This window comes from Gorilla gorilla, chromosome 15 (assembly GCF_029281585.2).
Source record: "Gorilla gorilla gorilla isolate KB3781 chromosome 15, NHGRI_mGorGor1-v2.1_pri, whole genome shotgun sequence".
NCBI lineage: Eukaryota > Metazoa > Chordata > Mammalia > Primates > Hominidae > Gorilla > Gorilla gorilla.
The window spans coordinates 82,516,657-82,538,572 of NC_073239.2; the positions used below are offsets into that span (position 1 = coordinate 82,516,657).

General features: G+C 39.8%; 1 protein-coding gene across 6 annotated transcripts in view; it reads left to right on the top strand.

Annotated features, from left to right (window-relative positions):
* The window catches only part of FUT8 (fucosyltransferase 8), a 401,412-nt gene that overhangs the window by 281,355 nt on the left and 98,141 nt on the right, over positions 1–21,916 (top strand). For all 6 annotated transcript variants that reach the window (XM_063698317.1, XM_063698318.1, XM_055362109.2 and 3 more), the window contains one exon: positions 12,808–12,922. In XM_063698317.1, the coding sequence (XP_063554387.1) occupies positions 12,808–12,922 (115 nt within the window). The remainder of the gene's footprint in view (positions 1–12,807; positions 12,923–21,916) is intronic.

The window sequence follows — 21,916 nt, forward strand, 5'->3', positions numbered from 1 at the left end:
TTGAAGTGGAGTGTGCAGTTTTGCATTGCGGTACATTGGAACTCATAGTGAGTCTGATGGTTACATTTCTAATTCAAACATTAAAAACTTTAAAATAGCATTTTTTTAAGGATTTCTAATGAAAGGTTAACAGGATTTTTTTTTTCTTTAAGTAAAAAGGAGCATTCTGTTCATTGTTCTTTCATTAGTTGCTGGAAAGAGGTACCTGAGATCTGCCTGGTTAAATTTGTTTCTCCTATGCACACATTGCTAAATAATATGAAGTTTATCTTCCACAGAAAAGAAAACATTTTGGTGCTGTTGTATTCATGCAGAACAAAATGTATCTGAAAATCATTATAAATACAGTGAAACCTGTCTTTAGGCCTGTTATATTTAAAAGTCTATGTTCCCAGTAGGATTCTGATGGCAATTACTGTCTCATTAGTGAACAATAAAAGAAAAATTGTTGTATTAGCACAACCTACTACTGTGAAGAGGAAAAGAATTACCCCATACAAGTAAGAGATTTCATATTTATTAACATCAGCAGCAATATTATAATGATTTTGAAAAATTGCTTGGTTGTTTTAGGTGAAATTATAAATAAAAATCTGTCTATTGGAATCATTTTAGCTTAATGAATCTACAGAAATATGATAGCATGGATTTCAAGGGGCAGTGAATTATTAGGCCACACATTGGACAGACTTTTTGATATATTTAGCCCAACTTGCAGTCAGGCCATACTTAGACCACTAAACCAAATGCTGACTAATTCTCTCGTTAATATTTCTCTTCCCTAAAGCTGATTCTAGGCATGAAGCTTCTCTTAAATGGAATTTTGTGCTTGTGTTCTTTGCTTATCACAGTTTTTTAGGCCAATTCACATCTGAAGAGGATTTGACTTGGGTAGACTATGCTGTATGTAAAGGAGAATTTTGGCCACTGACTTCTGATGGAATGTTTAATTTTAAGATTTGAGTAATTGGGCTGGGCGTGGTGGCTCATGCCTGGAATCCCAGCACTTTGGGAGGCTGAGATAAGAGATCTCTTGAGGCTAGGAGTTTGAGACCAGCCTGGCCAACATGGTGAAACCCCGTCTCTACTAAAAATACAAAAATCAGCCAGGCATGTTGGCACATGCCTGTGATCCCAGCTACTTGGGAGGCTGAGGCCCAAGAATCACTTGAACCTGGGAGGCAGAGATTGTGGTGAGCAGAGATCATGCCACTGTACTCCAGCCTGGGCAACAGAGCAAGACTCTGTCTCAAAAAAAAGATTTGAGTAATCAAATAACTTGAGAATTTAATTTCCAGTGTTCTTAAAAATTAATTCATATATATATATGTGTATATTTATTTATTTATTTTTTAGATGTGGAGGTCTTTCTATGTTACCCAGGCCAGTCTTGAACTCCTGGTCTCCAGTGATCCTCCCTCGTCAGCCTCCTGTGTAGCTGGGATTATAGGCCTGGGCTACCATGTCCAGCTGAATTGAAATAATTCTTTAAGGAATTATTTTGTAAATAATAATATAATTTGTGTATATAACTTGCATATGTCTTGTGACCATATGTACAAATGAAAAGTGAATATAAGAAATGGGCCCCTGAGAAACTGATATAAATCAATTTTCCATTTTGTTGTTGTTGTTGTTGAATTATGATTCCTTACAGTGCCATTTAGTATGTTAAATAATGGTAGTTCATTGAAAACAAAAATGGTAAGTAAAGGTACCCAAGTCAGTTTATTTTCCTGTCTTAAACAGAAATGACAGTGAATCTGGGACATAACTTCATAGGGTAGTAATTTAACTCCAGGAAGCCAGATTAGAATGCAGTAATACAAATAATGAGCAAAACACAATCAAACATTAGAGAAATAACCCTTAAACTGACGGACGTACAAATAGAAAGGACTTTTATTATGTAGAATATACCCTTTTACTGACCATTTTCAAGATCCTTAAGTATAAGAATTAAAATCAAAACAAACTTTTATGTTTGCATCTGGTAATTTTTATATGATACAAAAGTCCATTTTATTTTTACATTGGCTGAAATGATAGTGTATAGGTTTCTAGGTCTGTAGCTGGGACCATAGTCAGTGAGGCTGCCACCTGGGTATGGGCCTGCCTTCTTAAAAGAGCCCTCCTGAGTCTTGGGCTCTATTAGGGTTTTGCAGCCTTCTACCTGGGTTAGAAGATTATTAGCAGATTATTGAACTTGAGTAGTTCATTGTGGGAGCCCCTGATTTGACAGAGTATGGGTACCCTGGCCACTTTGTACTTGCGATGGCATGTGAAGTGGGGTGTAGTATTATGGAACTGAGAGGTCTGGGCTAATTCTGGGTAGTTTGTGTCACTACCTAGTTGGTGTCCACAGAGATTTGGAGAATTATCTGATGTGGAAAATGCACACATTTGGTGTCAGAAGTGTTCTGTGGTGAAAAACAGATCATAATAGTAGTAGTAATACTAAGGGCTGCTAAAGTTGCTGGTTTTTGAGAACTACAACTACAGACTCCCTGTTTCTCTTTGTGAGTTCACCACCGATGCCTGTGTTGTTTCCTGGTAGAAATCACATTTCTCTGTAGGTTAGTGACCGCATCAGTGAGCTGTAGGGGGAAGACTCCTCCTTTGTTGCCCACTTGAAGCTGTTTCCTAGTAGTCAGGGCACCATGTTTCCTCTCCTGGAATCTGGCTCCTGTTGTTCATCACTTGCATTACCAGGCATTAAAATGCAGCCTGGGGGCCAAATATCATAAGTTTGATCTAAGATTCAACTCACCTGAGATTTTTAGCAAAATACTATTTATTTACCTGATTGGCCTTGATAGCTAATAACTAGTAGAGCCTAATCTCTGCCTGCAACCACAGTTGGGTAATCAACTGGTAGTAATTAGTAATATTCTTGGGCTTTTAGAAGCTTTTACAGGCTGTTTTAAGATTTAGAGGTGTTGATGGTATAATAAATTTAGAGTAGCATATTAATTATTATCTGCTATATTGATATCAAGTTTTAGCATCACTAGATTTCTAAATGATGATTTCATTCTAGTGATTGCATGTGACCATTCTTCCCAGTAATACAGTTAAATATACTTGTAGCTTTTGATATCATTGATCATGAATTGACCCTAGCCTACCTCTTTGCAGTAGAGAGAATTAAGCGGTTTAGAGTAAGTATTTTTGCCATTGTGGTTTTACTATTTATCTTGTATTGTAGGTTCAGTGCTTCGATTTATGGCAGTTTAGATGTGTACCTCAACCTCTAAGCATATCATGGAGTCTGTCTTATCAACCTTTCAGGCTGATGCAGAGACATGTTTAACTTAATCACTGTTGCTCTGATTCTTTTTATCATCTTCATATTGCCAAATACCAGTTTATGAAAAGGGTACCAAAGCTGCTTCTTTCTGCTTTTAAAATTACCATATTTTTTTAAATTTATTCATTTATTTTATTTTATTTTTTTACCAAGTTCTGTTTATGGTAATTTATAACAATTATAAAACTAAAGTACAGGAGATGAGCCATTTTTCAACTGTGTTGACTGAAACTATTGAAAAACAATCTGTTAAAGTAGCAATCTCATCTCCCTTACCTAGTTTGCATCATCTCATTATCAGTAATATATAGGGCAGCTGTGCTTAGACTAAATTGTGTTCTCCAAATAGTGAATGATACTTATGTTAATTATGCTGATTTGCTAATGTACAAAAAGACATTGTGGGGGATTATGTAACAAAGGAAATGACTCTGACTCAAGGAGTACACTGGGAAAGATTGATAGAATAGCTTACAGATTTTTTTTAAGTTTATGATCATAGTTGTTGTTGCCCAATAGCTTGTATTTTCATTCTCTTTGGAAGGTCCAAGAATTGATATTCCCACTCTTGAAAAGTTAAGTTTGGTGAACCTTCAAACCTTCTATTCTTTGTGTTTTATTTCATATACACAAAAACAGAGAGAGAGACAGAGAGAGGAAGGGAGGAAAGAAGATCTTACTAAGTTCTTTGAGATGTGGTTTGATTGAGACTTATATTAAGCTGGGATGTGGATATTCTTTCTTGAATTTCAGATTTGTTTCAACAAAATGTTTTTGTATGATTGTCTTTCTTCTAAGGAATCCAAGCTTATTTTCAAGTGGTGCTAGAACATTCATCTTAATATTCATGTGCAAAGGGATACATTTCTTTATGAAGTCATCCTTATTCTGCTCATCACTTAGTCTCTATCAGCCAGGTAATGATTCTTCATCTCCTGTAATGGAACAGTGTCTCCTAAAATAAAGTTTGCATTAGAAGAAGAATCTCCAGGTGGAAAAGGGTGTTTTTCATCTAGTAGTTCTAATTCTGTTTTGCTTCCTACGACCACACATCTTTTGGGTGTGATTTCCAAACTTAAGAATGATTTTAGATTAAAAATAATCACTTACTAAGGATTTCTTACATGCCAGTCACTATGATAAAGGTTCTGCATTCATTATGTTACTTTATCAGCACAGTAGTCCTACAAGGTATGCATTATTTGTTCCTGTTTTTGTTTGTTTGTTTGTTTGTTTGTTTGTTTTCTGAGACAGAGTCTCGCTCTGTTGCCAGGCTGGAGTGCAGTGGTGTGATCTCGGCTCACTGCAAGCTCTGCCTCCCAGATTCAAGCGATTCTCCTGCCTCAGCCTCCTGAGTAGCTGGAACTACAGGCGCACCCCACCATGCCCAGCTGATTTTTGTATTTTTAGTAGAGATAGGGTTTCACCATGTTGGCCAGAATAGTTTCGATCTCTTGACCTTGTGATCTGCCCGCCTTGGCCTGTTTGTGCTAGGATGCCAGGATGACAGGCGTGAGCCACCACGCCTGGCCTATTTGTTCCTTTTTTTTTTTAATTTAAGATGGAGTTTCGCTCTTGTTGCCCAGGCTGGAGCGCAATGGCACGATCTCAGCTCGCTGCAACCTCTGCCTCCCGAGTTCAAGCGATTATCCTGTCTCAGCCTCCTGAGTAGCTGGGATTACAGTCACCTGCCACTACACCCAGCTAATTTTGTATTTTTAGTAGAGACAGGGTTTCTCCATGTTGGCCAGGCTGGTCTTGAACTCCTGATCTCAGGTGATCCGCCCACCTTGGCCTCCCAAAGTTGTTCCTTTTTGTTTTTGAGACGGAGTCTCGCTGTGTCATCCAGGCAGAAGTGCAGTGGCACGATCTTGGCTCACTGCAACCTCCGCCTCCCAGGTTCAAGCGATTCTCGTGCCCCAGCCTCCGGGTAGCTGGGACTACAGGCACACACCACCATGCCTGGCTAATTTTCATATTTTTAGTAGAGACGGGATTTCACCATGTTGGCCAGGCTGGTCTCAAACTTCTGACTTCAGGTGATCCGCCTACTCCAGCCTCTCAAAGTGCTGGGATTACAGGCGTCAGCCACTGCGCCTAGCTTAGTTCCATTTTTATAACTGAAATTATATTCAGTTCTAGAGAAATTAGGTGGCTTAACACAGGCTAAGTTAACAGAACGGTTTTACTCCAAAATCGGTTCTCTTAATTGCTAAATACTTAGCTTTTCTGAGCTTTTTCTCTTCTACGTACGGGGATATAATTCCTATAGCACAGCATTGTGATGATTACATGAAGGAAAATATATAAAATACTTTACCTAGTGCTTGACACATTATAGATTCTAGTAGGCTCTGGTCAGACCTATTAATACATTAGGAAAACTTAACTCTTAGACCCTGCAGAGCTGGCACAGATAAAGGCAGATTATTGAAAGACTCAATAGGAAAAATGTTAAGGCCTGGAAACTAAATGTAAGCCTAGTGAACATCACTCACCAAAGTAACGTAATTGTTGTCTTATATATGATAGTATAAGCTATTTTTGTTGTCATCCTTCTGGAGTTTTCCCCACCTGTGTCAGTTGTCAAGATGGTGGCATCCTAAAGTTCCTCCTTGAGATAAGGGAGGCAATAAGGAGCTTTGTTTTCTTGCCTGTCTCCTGGTCACATTTTTATCCTTAGCATTGCTTATTTTTGCTGCAGGAGCAAACCGAAGTAAAAGCAGCTTTGGACAAAACTCAAGTAATTTTTCTTGCCCATGATGCAGATTTGCCCATGGATTTGACTTTGAGAGTAAATCTTAGTCACATTTACCCCCGTAAGTGTTAATTCCTTCACCTTCTTGCCTGGATTCCATCTCTGTGCTGGCCCTTAGGGGGAACTTCTCTGGTTTTTTTTTTTTTTTTTTTTTTTTTTTGAGGCAGTGTCTCTCTCTGTCACCCAGGCTGGAGCACAGTGGTGCAAAAACGACCTGGGCTAAAGTGATCCTCCTGCCTCAGCCTCCCGAGTAGCTGGGACTATAGGCGTGTGTCCCTGCACCCAGCTAGATTTTTTATTTTTTGTAGAGAGGGGGACTTGCCATGGTGCCCAACTCGGTCTTGAACTCCTGTGCTCAAGTGATCCTTCTGCCTTAGCTTCCCAAAATGCTGGGATTATAGGCGTGAGCCACCACGCCCGACCAAACTTCTCTCTTCAACATTTTGAATCAGGCGTAAACAAAAAGCCCTCTTTGTGTTTGGTTCCTCAGTGGCATAGAGGCAGACTAGAAGTCTTTTTTTTTTTAATAGTTTTATGACTATTAAAATAGAAAAATAGAGAAATTAGCAGAAAATATAAGGAACATAAAACATAACCAATTTTTGAAATAGAGGTTTTAATACCTGTCATAGGTGGCTTGCTTTCAGAGTCATAAATTCTATTCTACTCGGCGGGGCGCGGTGGCTCATGCCTGTAATCCTAGCACTTTGGGAGACCGAGGAGGGTGGATCACATGAGGCTGGGAGTTTGAGACCAACCTGGCCAACATGGTGAAATCCCGTCTCTACAAAAATACAAAAAAAGCTCGTCAGGCATGTAGCTCATGCCTGTAATCCCAGCTACTTGGGAAGCTAACACAGGAGAATTGCTTCAACCCAGGAGGCAGAGGTTGCAGTGAGCTGAGATCGTGCCACTGCACTCTAGCTTGGGCGACAGAGAGAGACTCTGTCTCAAAAAACAATAACAACAACAACAAGAAGTTATATTCTACTCAGTGTCTTCAGGCAACTTTATTGTATCCTCAAATGGCCAGCACTATTTTGCTGGTACCTTGCCTAGCTTTGTTATTTCCCAAACCTTGACGTGGTCTCATACTAGGTCTTTAGTATGCCCACTTATTAGATTTCTTGATATGTTCGTAGTCAAAACCACAACAGCCAGATTCCCTGCTTTCTGGGACTCTTCCAGGAGATCTGGTTTCAGGGTAGAGTTACTGAAAACCCAGGGCTTCTGCAGAATGGTTTTGAGTCACCATGGTTCCCTTGCTGATTTGATTATCTTCTTGTCTTTGACCAAAAAATAAATACTGCAGGATGATAACTTTCAAAAATAATTGAATCAGTAAAGAACTAGTTTGAATTTAAGGTTGTATCCTGGACTTAATTGTCTTGCTTACATGGTCTCCAACAGAGAGGCCGAGAAACAAAAGATTTTAAAAACAAGCTTAATTTTAGTGGATCCTGAAGTTACAGTAACTTATATTGATAACCTACCTGCATTATCACAAAAAATTAGTGTACTCTTTTTTTTTTTTTTATTTGATGTTTGGTCTTCTAGTTGCTTGGTTATTCTGCTTTCTAGGTAGAGACAGATGAATGTGAATAATTAATTGCCAAGACTTAGTACTGATGTAAACTTGGTAAAAACATTGACATAAACTAATTTATTAAAAAAAGTAGAGATCAGCTTTCATTCACAATGGTAAAGGAATGTCTTGATTCCTATGACAAGAAAGCATAAACCATGCTAATGCTTATATTTCAAGGCACTTTCTCTCTAAATTAGACCTAATGCAGTTTTTACCTCCTTGAGGCTATATGATGATTGTCAATGAAATGTAATGCTTTTTGTTTCTGTATCTGTTCCTGTGCATTCGTGCACCCATGTGCATGTGTGTAGTGACACATTTAACGTAAAACTGAGAGCATATTGAATTTCCTTTTTTCCTTCAACAGAAATTTGCTGATAAACTGGTTATTCCATTGTATGACATTTCCAGAACGATACTGTTATTTAAAACTGAGACTTGCGCCTGCGCAGTGGCTCACACCTGTAATCCTAGCACTTTGGGAGGCCAGTCACCTGAGGTCAGGAGTTCAAGACAAGCCTGACCAACATGGTGAAACCCTGTCAATACTATAAACAGAAAAAATTAGCCGGGTGTGGTGGTGCATGCCTGTAATCCCAGCTATTTGGGAGGCTGAGGCAGGAGAATCACTTGAACCTGGGAGGCGGAGGTTGCAGTGAGCTGAGATTGTGTGACTGCACTTCAGCCTGGGCAACAAGAGTGAAACTCTGTCTCAAATAAATAAATAAATAAATAAATAAATAAATAAATAAATGTAAAGTTGAGACTTGCAACAAGTTTTGTGATTACTCCTATTTGATAGGTAGGAAAAAACAAATGACCACATTCTATTATGATGAAACCTATGAAACATAAAGAATAATGAGTGTGATGGGAAAGAGGCTTATGAAACTGAGAATATGTTTTAAATGAAGTTTTAGCTGAGCCCTATAGCCCTATTATAGTTAAAGACTTCTGTGTTTCCATGAGCAACTCACAATTTCGTACAGATAGTGACTTTCCCCCTCAGTAACTATAAAAAAATACTGTAGTCTACATAATAGTCCATAGAGGACTCAGTTTTATAATCTGAAAAAACTTTGAAGTTGAAACTTTGCCTAGTCTAAAGACTTCAGGTTAATTTCTTGCATTGTAGGTTTGGTTTTTGCAGCCAAGGTCTCTTTCATGAAAAGAAAATGTTTTGAATCCTAGCTGAGAATAACAAATAAGAAAATGGACAAGGCATCACATATTGGCCTCTTGCCTGTTTTAAAAGGGTGAAAATGGAAGTAGATAAGCTGCAAACTGTCCTGTGTGTGATGAATGTTGACACATGAAACAAATGTCTAAAGTGCTTCACAAATGGAACTGTTGTTCCAAAGCATCGTTCAAAGTTGTTCCACTATTAATTTAGGATGAATAGTCTAAATGGTGGCTAAGATTTTTAATTTTTAATTGAATTAATAGTTTCACTTTATTCAAAAGGGGCTATTATCACATATTCTGTTAATCATGTGTACTTCTAATGGCTTTCTGTGATAGTAAATAAGACTTTCCTGTGGGCTGCCATTGCGTTTTTGCTAAATAGTTTAGCATCTAGTTAAGAATCAGGAATAAAAGAGTACTAAGACTGTGTCACATACTCTTAGGCAAATCACAGTTGTTGAGGGCATATTTCACCATCTCTTAAGTGATTCCTTCTCATTGATCAATCCCCTTCTTCAGGGTGTTATATGGAACTCAGTATTGGATCATTTTTATAATTGATTATCAATACCACGTGTTACTGTTACCCACATCTAATGGCTCCTTCCTCTTGGTAGTAGAATTATTAGTAGGTGCTCTTCAGACACAATGTAAAAGCTCAGAAATAACTCTTTGAGGACCTCTAGCATTTAAAAAAAAAAAAAAAGCGGCTACCACATGTATTACTATTTTATGTGTATTTTTTAAAGAGCTTTAGAGAAGGTCTTTTGATACTTTGTCTCAGAGATGTCAAAATAATTTTCCTAGGACACAAAATTAGTAGGAGATAGAACCAGAATTGAGAAATTGGTATGTCTGGCTCCCAAAGCTCTCTCCTCTGATTCAGACTTTCTGATTTTTGGATATTTACGTTGAGGAGAGGACACATTATTGTGCTCTGGACCTCCTACTTTGATATTTGTTAGTGTAGTAGTTAGAAGCCTGGACTTTAAAATTCATTGCTTGGGTTTGATTTCCTACTCTGACATTTCTGAGGTTTGTGACTTTGAGCAAATTATTTAACCTCTCAATGCTTGCCATTTCTTACCTAGTTTGTAAGATTATTGTGAGATTAAATGAAATAATGTAAAGCACTTAGAATAGGTGTACCTATTTATTGTTGTTCTTTTTTATTTATTGTAATACATCAGTTTTCTCTAAGTACTCTTGGAATCTCCAGCTAATGCTTTATGTTTTTAGTTAATACAATCATTGTAAGTGATTTCTAGATGTGTAATTTTTCTGACAATATAAATACATTTCTGACTTTATAATTTTCATAAACAAATAATCCATAATCTTAAGCATGCCTTGAACAGAGGAGTTAATACAAAGTGTTGAGAAGGAATGAAGCTGGAGCTACACCTGGGTAAGGATTATTCCCCAAACCTGTCTACCATCAAACTGGATTTGTAAAAGATAAAAATTATCACCGTTATCTCATTATATAAACTCTTGAAGGTTTTTCTTTTGCTACTTTTTCATTCATCTAAAGATATTTATCGAATATTTTGTCTGTGACATGCACTCTTCCACATGCTGATTTTAAATAACAAAAAACAACAAAAAAAAGAAGCAACCAAAAAAAAGTTCATTCTTTTGGAGCTTAAATTCTAGTAGGGCAGAAAGATAAGAAGTAAGTAATATTGTATATTGGAAAATGATAACTGCTTAGAAAAAAAAAAAATAAGCAGGGAAGGAGTGTTAGCAGCAGTGAATCCATACGGGCCTGCAGCAGCTCAATTCTTGCCTCCTTGGAGGAAATAATTTGGCCAGGGGAACATAAGGCAGAGTGAGAGATCGAGGCAAGTTTTAGAACAGGAATGAGAGTCTATTAAAATGTTTTAAAGCAGGAATGAAAGGAAGTAAAGTACACTTGTAAGAGGGCCAAGCGGGCGACTTGATAGGGTCAAGTGTGCTGTCTGACCATTGACTTGGGCCTGTATATATTGCTATGGTTCCAGGGTTTGCATTTCTTCTTACCTGATTTTTCCTTGGGGCAGGCTGTCTGCATGAGCAATGGCCTGCCAGCACTTGGGAGGGATCGCATATGCAGTGTGTTTACTGAAGTTGTGCACATGCTCATTTGAGGCTTTTTTTCCTTACCAGTTGAGTGTTCCTAGAGGAAGGTCATATAACAGTTAAAGTCTGCCATTTTGCCTCTTAGTACACATGCTTGAGCCAACTCACACAACTCTTGAAAACTTATCAGGAAGCTGCTGATGACCAGCTTCAGTTGTTTTCTATCTATCTAGGAGACTGCCGTTCCCTGGCACCAGCTGTGACTAGTTAAATTATTTTAGAGAGATACTTTAACAACTGCCTGACCATCACCTGATGGCCACCTGACATTGCTTGGAGGTTAAGGGGGTGCCTTCTTCTGCCCTTTTAAGTCTGCCTAGCTACCTACTCAAACAGGAGGAGAGGGAAAACCAAGGGTTGAGGGTGATGGGCGGGAGTGTTGGATTTTTAAGTGGGATAATCTGGGAAAACCTTATGAAGATGGTGACATTAGAGCAAAGATTTCAAGGTCATTTAGGTGAGCCATGTGAATAGATATCTGAGAAAAGAGCATTCCAGGGCAGGGAGGATCAAATAGAAAAGCTCTGGAGTAGGAATATACCTGGCAGTGTCAGGGGTTAGCAACAAGACCAGTGTGACTGAAATAGAGAAATCAAGGAGGATGGTAGTGGGAGATGAGATCAAAGTGAGCCATATTGGGTGGGGTCTTTTAGGTCAAAGTAGTAATTTTGGCTTTGACTCTGAGCTGAGGAGCCAATTCATGTTAAGAACAAAGTAGTAACATTATTTGCCTGATGTTGTAACAGGATCTGGCTGATATATTGAGAACAGACTTTAGATGTAGGCAATGGTGGAAGAAGAGAGACCTTGTTAGGAGGTTGTTGTAATCCAGGTGAGAGAAGATGGTGTCTCAGTTGGTAAAAGTGCTGTTGGTGATATGCGAAAAATTAGAAATTAGCTATAAATTTGCTGACAGGTTTGTAGGGGATGTTAGACAAACAGAGACTATTGCTTTTTACTTTTCTTGCTAAATGCAAGTCATAATTTTTATTTAATGCAATATAAATAAAACCATTTGTAGCAGCCCTAAAGTTTCTCTTTTTAGTTTACTGGAGATTTTACTTTACTCTGCAGGTAATTGAGCATGTTGTAATTGAAATTACTGATGCTACACAGAATGGGAATTACTGATGCTAAATAATCATTTTATTAGTTTAGACCAGGACTCAGCAAATTATGGCCCAGAGACCAAATCTGGCTCATTGCCTGTTTTTATAAATAAAGTTTTATTCAAACACAGCCACACCTATTCATTTGCATATTATCTATGGCAGCTTTCTGCTACAAAGGTAAAGGATCTTAGAGGTCTGTAGAGACTAAAATATTTACTGTCTGGCCTGTTAATGAAAAAATTTGCTGACCCTTGGTTTATACTGTTAAGAGTTGTGTAAAAATTTTCCTCTGATCTTTTTCCAGTCACTCAGTGTTTAAATATGAAGAGAAAAATTAAAAGGGGGCATGAAATGATAGTAGAGAGAACCAAGAGGTACTAATACTAACGTCAACTTCTTTCTCTATGTTAATTTACTCATTTGTTTGCTTTGCGTATTCACTTTCCTCCAAATCTTTGTAGTGCTTTGTCTATGTTGAGAAACAAGTGCAGCTGACTAGCTTGAACAAAAAAAGTATATTTTCTCAACAGTGAAAATTTACTATAGGAATGACTATTGGATTTTAAGAGACTAATTTTTGAATTGCACAACCTTGATAGAAAATAAAAGATGAGTACCAGTGTCAATGCGAGCATCAATCTTTATGAGGAATCTGGCATTCTTCTTAAGACTTTGTGTAATCCAGTGAAGCAGTACAAACAAGTTAGATCTCCATTGTTGTTTGTTTTAACAGGTCTATAATGACGGATCTATACTACCTCAGTCAGACAGATGGAGCAGGTGATTGGCGGGAAAAAGAGGCCAAAGATCTGACAGAACTGGTTCAGCGGAGAATAACATATCTTCAGGTAAGAAGATTGGGTTAAGAATAAATTTGAGTGAAAAAACGAAGGATCATAATATAACTAAGAGTAATAATTTCAGTTGTTTTTAGTCTTCCTGGCCCTTGAAAATCAGTACTCACACATTTTACATATTTATTCAGAAAGACACTGTGTTATGCCTTGAGTGGAATACAAAGATGGCTAAAACAAAGACCCTGTCCTAAAGGGAGCTACTTCTTACACACGTACACACACACACACAATACAATACAAATATAACATCTTACATTTTATAGGAGAGAAATAGATGAAATGCTTATTGGAGTTTTGAGTAAGGCGACATCAGGGATAGTCTTGTAGAGAATGTGTTGTTTGAAGTAAACTGTAAAAGATAGTTAAATAGGATTTGGACACACAGAAATGAAGGAAAAGAATGTACCAGCTGGAGGTTATCAGCTAAGCAGTGGCTGGTAACTGGGAAAGAACAGTACAGGAACTCATATGATAAGTGTGGCAGTTCAGTTTGTCTGGAATTTTAGGTTGTGTGAAAGGAGGGATGGAGAATAAGTTGGAAAGGTAGGCTTGGAAACAGATTACAGAGGTTAAGTTTTATGGTACATAGGCAGTAAGTGGTCACTGAAAGATTTTACTTATTTGTTTTATAAATGTTATTATAACAAATAGAAATTATTGGTAAACATCAAGTCTCAGACCCTTTAAAATTAATTTCTTTTCGTTTTTTGTGTTCTTTTCTAGTTCTTATTAATATGTACACACCATCTTACATACTTGTACACACCATCTTACATATTTGTAAGAAAATAATTTATTTTTGATTTTGTTTTTCTGCTTAATATGCCATAAGCATTTTTCTATTTTGGAGTCACAACCTGCTTTTGAAATGTTTTACATACAAAAGTGGTATGATGAGAGTGGTACTTAAGTGATATTAATCTGAAACTAGTATTTTAGTTGAACTTGATTATTTGAAGAGACTAGAAGCAGGGAGACCGTTTGAGATAAGAGGACCATAGTGCAGGTAAGAAGTATTAAGGTATGTGGCAGTTTGCTTTGGAAGTGAAGAGACAAATTTGAGAGAGATTGGGAAGATAAAATTGATAGGCCTTTCCAAGTAGATGAAAGAACTGAAATGGCTGGGATAATGGGAACATCATTATCTGATAAGGTGCTGAGGGACAGAATAGTTTTCAGGGGAAAACAATGAGTCAGTAGAATCTTCAAATCTCAAAATGTTTGAAGTTGAAATGACCATGGAACATCCTCCACCCTCATCCTTTTCTAATGCTGTGGATGGCATACTGTGTACGCTCTACTTTCCCTGTAAAATTAAGGTATTGTATAAAAGCAAAATGACAGCCAGTGATATGGTTCTGTATATTTTAAGGTGCACATTTTTCTACACTTAAATAGGAAAAAATAGAAAATCAAGTGTTTAAAGAGATCATTAAAAACCAAACTGATCTTGGCATGCTATCTTGGTCTCATACCCACATGGCCATTCATCAGAGGTGTCTGCAGAATGAGAAACACTTCACCTCCTGTAGGGAAGAGGTAATTATCTCCTATCAACTAGAACCTCACTCAGTGAACTATAAACAGCTGGTGGTGCAGAACCATCATCCTTATTTAAAATGGAAATAACTGTGGTTTCTGAGCTTCCTCCATTTCCTCTTATTCATTAAATTTTCACCAACTATATCTGGTGATAGTTCTAAACTATGATCTAGTGATAGTTCAGCTACCTAAACTGTAACAAGTACCTGCCACCTGTTTTAGTTTCTTTTTTTTTCCTCTTGGTTTGTGGGTGGCCAAGTGCTTTCACCTGTAGTACTAATTTGATCCTCTATATGCTGATTTTTGTGGTTCCATATTAGAGAATTTCATTTGCAAATCATGCTAATAATTTAAAGCTACATTGGCTTTTTAAATCTTTTAAACTATAGCAAAACCTAGCACTTTACTTGCACCTTACCTTCAGTTTCAGATATTGCTATTTAACTTTACTTTCATGCTTTTCCTTTTTCCCCCCATTGGGAGGAAAAGGTGATTTTTTTTTAATTTTCTAGGAGATGGGGACAATCTCAGTAGAAAAAAAGTGCTTTGGAAAAATATTTTTCTTTTTTTTCATAGGTTGTTGGGGTACAGGTGGTATTTGATTACATGTTCTTTAGTGGTGCTTGGTGAGATTTCTGTGCGCCCATCACCTGAGCAGTATACACTGCACCCTATTTGTAGTCTTTCATCGCTCGCTCCCCTCCCACCCGTCCCTCCAAGTCCCCAAAGTTCATTGTATCATTCTTATGCCTTTGTGTCCCCATTAGCTTAGCTCCCACATATCAGTGAGAACATATGGTATTTGGTTTTCTATTCCTGAGTTACTTCACTTAGAATAATAGTCTCCAATCTCATCCAAGTCACTGCAAATGTCGTTAATTCATTCCTTTTTATGGCCAAATAGTATTCCACTCTGCATATACATACACATATACACATACATATACATATGCCACAATTTCTTTATTCACTCGTTGATTGACGGGCATTTGGGTTGGTTCCACAATTTTGCATTTGCGAACTGTGCTGCTATAAACATGCGTGTGCAAGTATCTTTTTCATGTAACGACTCCTTTTACTGGGTAGATACCCAGTAGTGGGATTGCTGGATCAAATGGTAGCTCTACTTTTAGTTCTTTAAGAATCTCCACACTGTTTTCCCTAGTGGCTGTGCTAGTTACATTCCCACCAGCAGTGTAGAAGTGTTCCCTGATCACCGCATCCAGGCCAAACATCTACTGTTTTTTGATTTTTTGATAATAGCCATTCTTGCAGGAGTAAGGTGGTATTGCACTGTGGTTTTGATTTATGTTTCCCTGATCATTAGTGATGCTGAGCATTTTTTCATGTTTCTTGGCCATTTGTATATCTTCTTTTGAGAATTGTCTATTCATAGCCTTAGCCCACCTTTTGGTGGGATTTTTTTTTTCTTACTGGTTTGAGTTCTTTGTAGATTCTGTGTATTAGTCCTTTGTCAGATGCAAACTTTGCAAAGATTTTCTCCTGCTCTGTGGGTTATGTGTTTACTCTGCTGACTGTTCCTTTTGCTGTGCAAAAGCTCTTTAGTTTAATTACCTCTGAGCTATTTATCTTTGTTTTTATTGCATTTGCTTTTGGGTTCTTGATTATGAAATCCTTGGCTATGCCAGTGTCTAGAAGGGTTCTTCCAATGTTATCTTCTAGAATTTATATAGTTTCAGGTCTCAGATTTAAGTCCTTATTCCATCTTGAGTTGATTTTTGTATAAGGTGAGAGATGAGGATCCAGTTTCATTCTCCTACATGTGGCTAGCCAATTATCCCGGCACCATTTGTTGAAAAGGGTGTCCTTTGCTCTCCCCTCTCCCCTCTCCCCTCTCCCCTCCCCCTCTCCCTCTCCGTCTCCCCACGGTCTCCCTCTCCCTCTCTTTCCACGGTCTCCCTCTGATGCCCAGCCGAAGCTGGACTGTACTGCTGCCATCTCGGCTCACTGCAACCTCCCTGCCTGATTCTCCTGCCTCAGCCTGCCCAGTGCCTGCGATTGCAGGCGCGCGCCGCCACGCCTGACTGGTTTTCGTATTTTTTTGGTGGAGACGGGGTTTTGCTGTGTTGGCCGGGCTGGTCTCCAGCTCCTAACCGCGAGTGATCCGCCAGCCTCGGCCTCCCGAGGTGCCGGGATTGCAGACGGAGGCTCGTTCACTCAGTGCTCAATTGTGCCCAGGCTGGAGTGCAGTGGCGTGATCTCGGCTCGCTACAACCTCCACCTCCCAGTCGCCTGCCTTGGCCTCCCAAAGTGCCGAGATTGCAGCCTCTGCCCGACCGCCACCCCGTCTGGGAAGTGAGGAGAGTCTCTGCCTGGCCGCCCATCGTCTGGGACGTGAGGAGCCCCTCTGCCTGGCTGCCCAGTCTGGAAAGTGAGGAGCGTCTCTGCCCGGCCGCCATCCCATCTAGGAAGTGAGGAGCGCCTCTTCCCAGCTGCCATCCCATCTAGGAAGTGAGGAGCGTCTCTGCCCGGCCGCCCATCGTCTGAGATGTGGGGAGCGCTTCTGCCCCACCGCCCCGTCTGGGATGTGAGAAGTGTCTCTGCCCGGCCGCGACCCCGTCTGGGAGGTGAGGAGAGTCTCTGCCCGGCCTCCCCGTCTGAGAAGTGAGGAGCCCCTCCGCCCGGCAGCCGCCCCATCTGAGAAGTGAGGAGCCCCTCCGCCCGGCAGCCACCCCGTCTGAGAAGTGAGGAGCCCCTCCGCCTGGCAGCCGCCCCGTCTGAGAAGTGAGGAGCCCCTCTGCCCGGCAGCCGCCCCGTCTGAGAAGTGAGGAGCCCCTCCGCCCAGCAGCCACCCCGTCTGGGAAGTGAGGAGCGTCTCCGCCCGGCAACCACCCTGTCCGGGAGGGAGGTGGGGGGTCAGCCCCCGCCCGGCCAGCCGCCCCGTCCGGGAGGGAGGTGGGGGTCAGCCCCCGCCTGGCCAGCCGCCCTGTCCGGGAGGGAGGTGGGGGGTCAGCCCCCGCCCGGCCAGCCACCCCATCCGGGAGGGAGGTGGGGGGTCAGCCCCCGCCCGGCCAGCCGCCCCGTCCGGGAGGTGAGGGGCACCTCTGCCCGGCCGCCCCTACTGGGAAGTGAGGAGCCCCTCTGCCCGGCCACCACCCGGTCTGGGAGGTGTACCCAACAGCTCATTGAGAACGGGCCATGATGACAATGGCGGTTTTGTGGAATAGAAAAGGGGGAAAGGTGGGGAAAAGATTGAGAAATCGGATGGTTGCCGTGTCTGTGTAGAAAGAAGTAGACATGGGAGACTTTTCATTTTGTTCTGTACTAAGAAAAATTCTTCTGCCTTGGGATCCTGTTGATCTGTGACCTTACCCCCAACCCTGTGCTGTCTGAAACATGTACTGTGTCCACTCAGGGTTAAATGGATTAAGGGCGGTGCAAGATGTGCTTTGTTAAACAGATGCTTGAAGGCAACATGCTCGTTAAGAGTCATCACCACTCCCTAATCTTAAGTACCCAGGGACACAAACACTGTGGAAGGCCGAAGGGTCCTCTGCCTAGGAAAACCAGAGACCTTTGTTCACTTGTTTATCTGCTGACCTTCCCTCCACTATTGTCCTATGACCCTGCCAAATCCCCCTCTGCAAGAAACACCCAAGAATGATCAATTAAAAAAAAAAAAAAGAAAAAGGAAAGGGTGTCCTTTCCCCACTTGTTTGCTTTGTTGAAGATCAGTTGGGTGTAAGTTTTTGGCTGTAAATCAATTTCTGAGTTCTCTATTCTGTTGCATTGGTCTATGTGCCTATTTTTATACCAGTATCATGCCATTTTGGTGACTATGGCTTTATAGTATAGTTTGAAATCAGGTAGTGTGATGCCTCCAGATTTACTCTTTTTGCTTAGTCTTGCTTTGACTATGCGGACTCTTTTTTGGTTCCATATGAATTTTAGAATTGTTTTTTCTAATTCTGTGAAGAATGATGGCAGTATTTTGATGGGGATTGCATTGAATTTGTAGATTGCATTTGGCAGTATGGTCATTTTCACAATGTTGATTCTGCCCATCCATGAACATGGGATGCGTTTCCATTTGTTTGTGTCATCTATGATTTCTTTCAGCACTATTTTGTAGTTCTCCTTGTAGAGGTCTTTTGCCTCCTCGGTTAGGTATATTCCTAAGTATTTTATTTTATTTTTATTTTTAGCGGCTTTTGTAAAAGGGGTTGAGTTCTTGAATTGAGTCTCTGCTTGGTCGCTGTTGGTGTATAGAGAAGAGCTACTGATTTGTGTATGTTAATGTTGTTTCCATAAACTCTACTGAATTCTTCATCAGTTCTAGCAGCTTTTTGGAAGAGTCTTTAGGGTTTTCGAGGTAAACGATCATATCGTCAGCAAACAGTGACGGTTTGACTTCCTCTTTACCGATTTGGATGCCCTTTCTTTCTCTTGTCTGATTGCTCTGGCTAGGACTTCCAGTACTGTGCCAAAGAGGAGTGGTGAGAGCGGGCATCCTTGTCTTATTCTAATTCTCAGAGGGAATGCTTTCAACTTTTCCCCATTTAGTATTATGTTGGCTGTGGGTTTGTCATAGCTTTTATTACACTGAGGTATGTCCCTTGTATGCCAATTTTTCTGAGAATTTTAGTCATAAAGCGATGCTGGATTTTGTTGAATGCTTTTTCTGCATCTATTGAAATGGTCATGCAATTTTTGTTTTCAATTCTTTTTATGTGGTGTATGACATTTATTGACTTGCCCATCCCTGCATCCCTGGTATGAAACCCACTTGAACATGGTGGATTATCTTTTTGATATGTTGTTGGATTCAGCTAGCTAGTATTTTGTTAAGGATTTTAGTGTCTGTTTTCATCAGATATACTGGTCTGTAGTTTTCTTTTTCAGTTATGTCCTTTCCTGGTTTTGGTATTAGGGTGATGCTGGCTTCATAGAATGAATTAGGGAGGGTTCCCTCTTTCTCTGTCTTGTGGACTAGTATCGAAAGGATTGGTACCAATTCTTCCTTTGAATGTCTGGTAGAATTCAGCTGTGAATCCATTTGGTCCTGGACTTTTTTTTGTTGTTGGTAACTTTTTAATTACCATTTCAATCTCGTTGCTTGTTATTGTTCTGTTCAGGGTATCTAATTCTTCCTGATTTAAGCTAGGAGGGTTGTATTTTTCCAGGAATTTATCCATCTCCCTTAGGTTTTCTAGTTTATGTGCATAAAGTTGCTTATAGTAGCCTTGAATGATCTTTTGTATTTCTGTGGTGTCAGTTGTAATATCTCCTGTTTCGTTTCTTATTGAGGTTATTTGGATTTTTTCTCTTCTTTTCTTGGCTAATCTTGCCAATGATCTATCAATTTTATTTATCTGTTCAAAGAACCTGCTTTTTGTTTCATTTATCTTTTGTATTTTTTTTTGTTTGTTTCCATTTCATTTAGTTTTGCTCTGATTTTGGTTATTTCCTTTCTTCTGCTGGGTTTGGGTTTGGTTTGTTCTTGTTTCTCTGGTTCCTTGAGGTGTGACCTTAGAATGTCAGTTTGTACTCTTTCAGTCTTTGTGATGTAGGCATTTAGGGCTATGTACTTTCCTCTTAGCACCACCTTTGCCATATCCCAGAGGTTATGATAGGATTTGTTGTTACTGTCATTCAGTTCAAAGAATTTTTAAATTTCCATGTTGATTTTGTTTTTGACCCAGTGATCATTCAGGAGCAGGTAATTTAATTTCCATGTGTTTGCATGGTTTTAAAGGTTCCAGTTGGAGTTGATTTCTAGTTTACAGTCATATATAGCTCAGTTGTGAGAACAAGTTTGGTCTCAATTTTATTAACCTATATATTGGTTTTACTTGAGAGGAGCAATTTCACAGGACATAATGGAAAATTGAAAAGGCACTTTGAGCAACTAGAGTTTAGTGGGACAAAGTTCATGGTTGTCAAAATCATTTTCTCTTTAGAGTTGAAGGCAGTATGGCATGGTTTACAAAGATTAAACTGATTAAAAGATTATAATAATCGGATTGAAGACAACCCTAATAGACAAGTATGCTATTAGGCTCAAATAGAATGGATCAAGCAAATCTCCTAAGGGCTTTAGTCTTTTACTGTATAGGTTTATCTAAAAAGTTTTTTCCCGCAAAGTGAACATATAATATTGGGTTGTATTAAATGCCATTTTGTCCTGGTCTTACTCTTGTGTTACATAATCATAACATTGAGAAAATGCTATTGTTTCTATTTCTGTAGTTTCTGATGAAGTCCATTTTTAAAACTGCACGTTGCTGATATATATTCATTATGAGTCCACATTTTACCATAATGTAAGTCATTTTCCTAGACTTTTGGGTGATTTTATGTGGAAGAGATTATCTTTAGAAAATTTATGTTGTGATTTCTGATGAGCTCATGTTAAACAGGCATGATGAGTGAGATCTGTATACTTCAAGCCTTAGTTTTTTAACTTGTTTGGAGCAGTTGGAAGTTGGCAGTTCTCATGTAAAGTGCTGCTAGTTAGAGCAGATAGCCTCTGCAGAAGGATATCTCCCAGTTTAACTTGAAATTATCTGTCTCTGGTATACGAAAATGGATTTTGTTTTCTGCATAGCCCCAAAGTTGATATTTTAAGCAAAATTAAGCCCATTTCAGGTGAATAAAGTATGTAAAAAGAAATAACAGTAAAGATTTATTTATATTTATTTATTTATTTTGTGGAGATGGGATCTCCCTATTGTTGCAGTCTGCTTAGTCACTAGCTCAGCTAGGTCTGAGTTCTTGTTCCACAACCAAGAAGAATAAGGCGTGTGGACACCAGAGAGTGAGTAGAGTAGGATTTCTTAAGCAAAAGGAAAGGTCTCAGCAAAGAGAGGGGCCCTGAAAGCAGGTTGCCAGAAACGGGACTTACTTCTGGGTCTTTTGTGTGGCAGAAGCCAGGAAGTCGTCGTGGATTTTGCCCAAATAGGAGAGGTAAAGCTCCCTCCTAGGGGTGTTGCATCTGCCCGCGCTTGGAGTTGGCCAGAGTGACTCCATCTTGGTATTACTCATGAGTGCCTAAGCCAAACCCACAGGTGCTAAAACCACAATGTTAATGTCATGTTAATGACATAATGAGCTTGGTCAAGTTAACAACATTTAGGTTGATTTATTGCACCTGCGCCTAAGTTGGGACAGTCGTTTCTGAGCAACACCCTGGCACAAGGGGAAGTTCTTAACCACATTTCTTCTGGTTAGCTGCAGAAGCAGTGTAGGTGCTGTCCTACAGTTGTTCCTGTGAACATTGTCCTTCTCCCAAGACCCTCCGTCTCTATCTGCCTAACCAGCCCCTAACTGCCTCCTCTCTCACTGTGTTGCCCAGTCTGGTCTCAAACTCCTGAGCTCAAGCAGTCCTCCTGCCTTGGCTTCCCAAAGTGTTGGAATCACAGGCGTGAGCCACTGTGTCTGGCCAGAAGGATTTTTTGGTTTGCCCCCGTGTTTTGCTTGCTT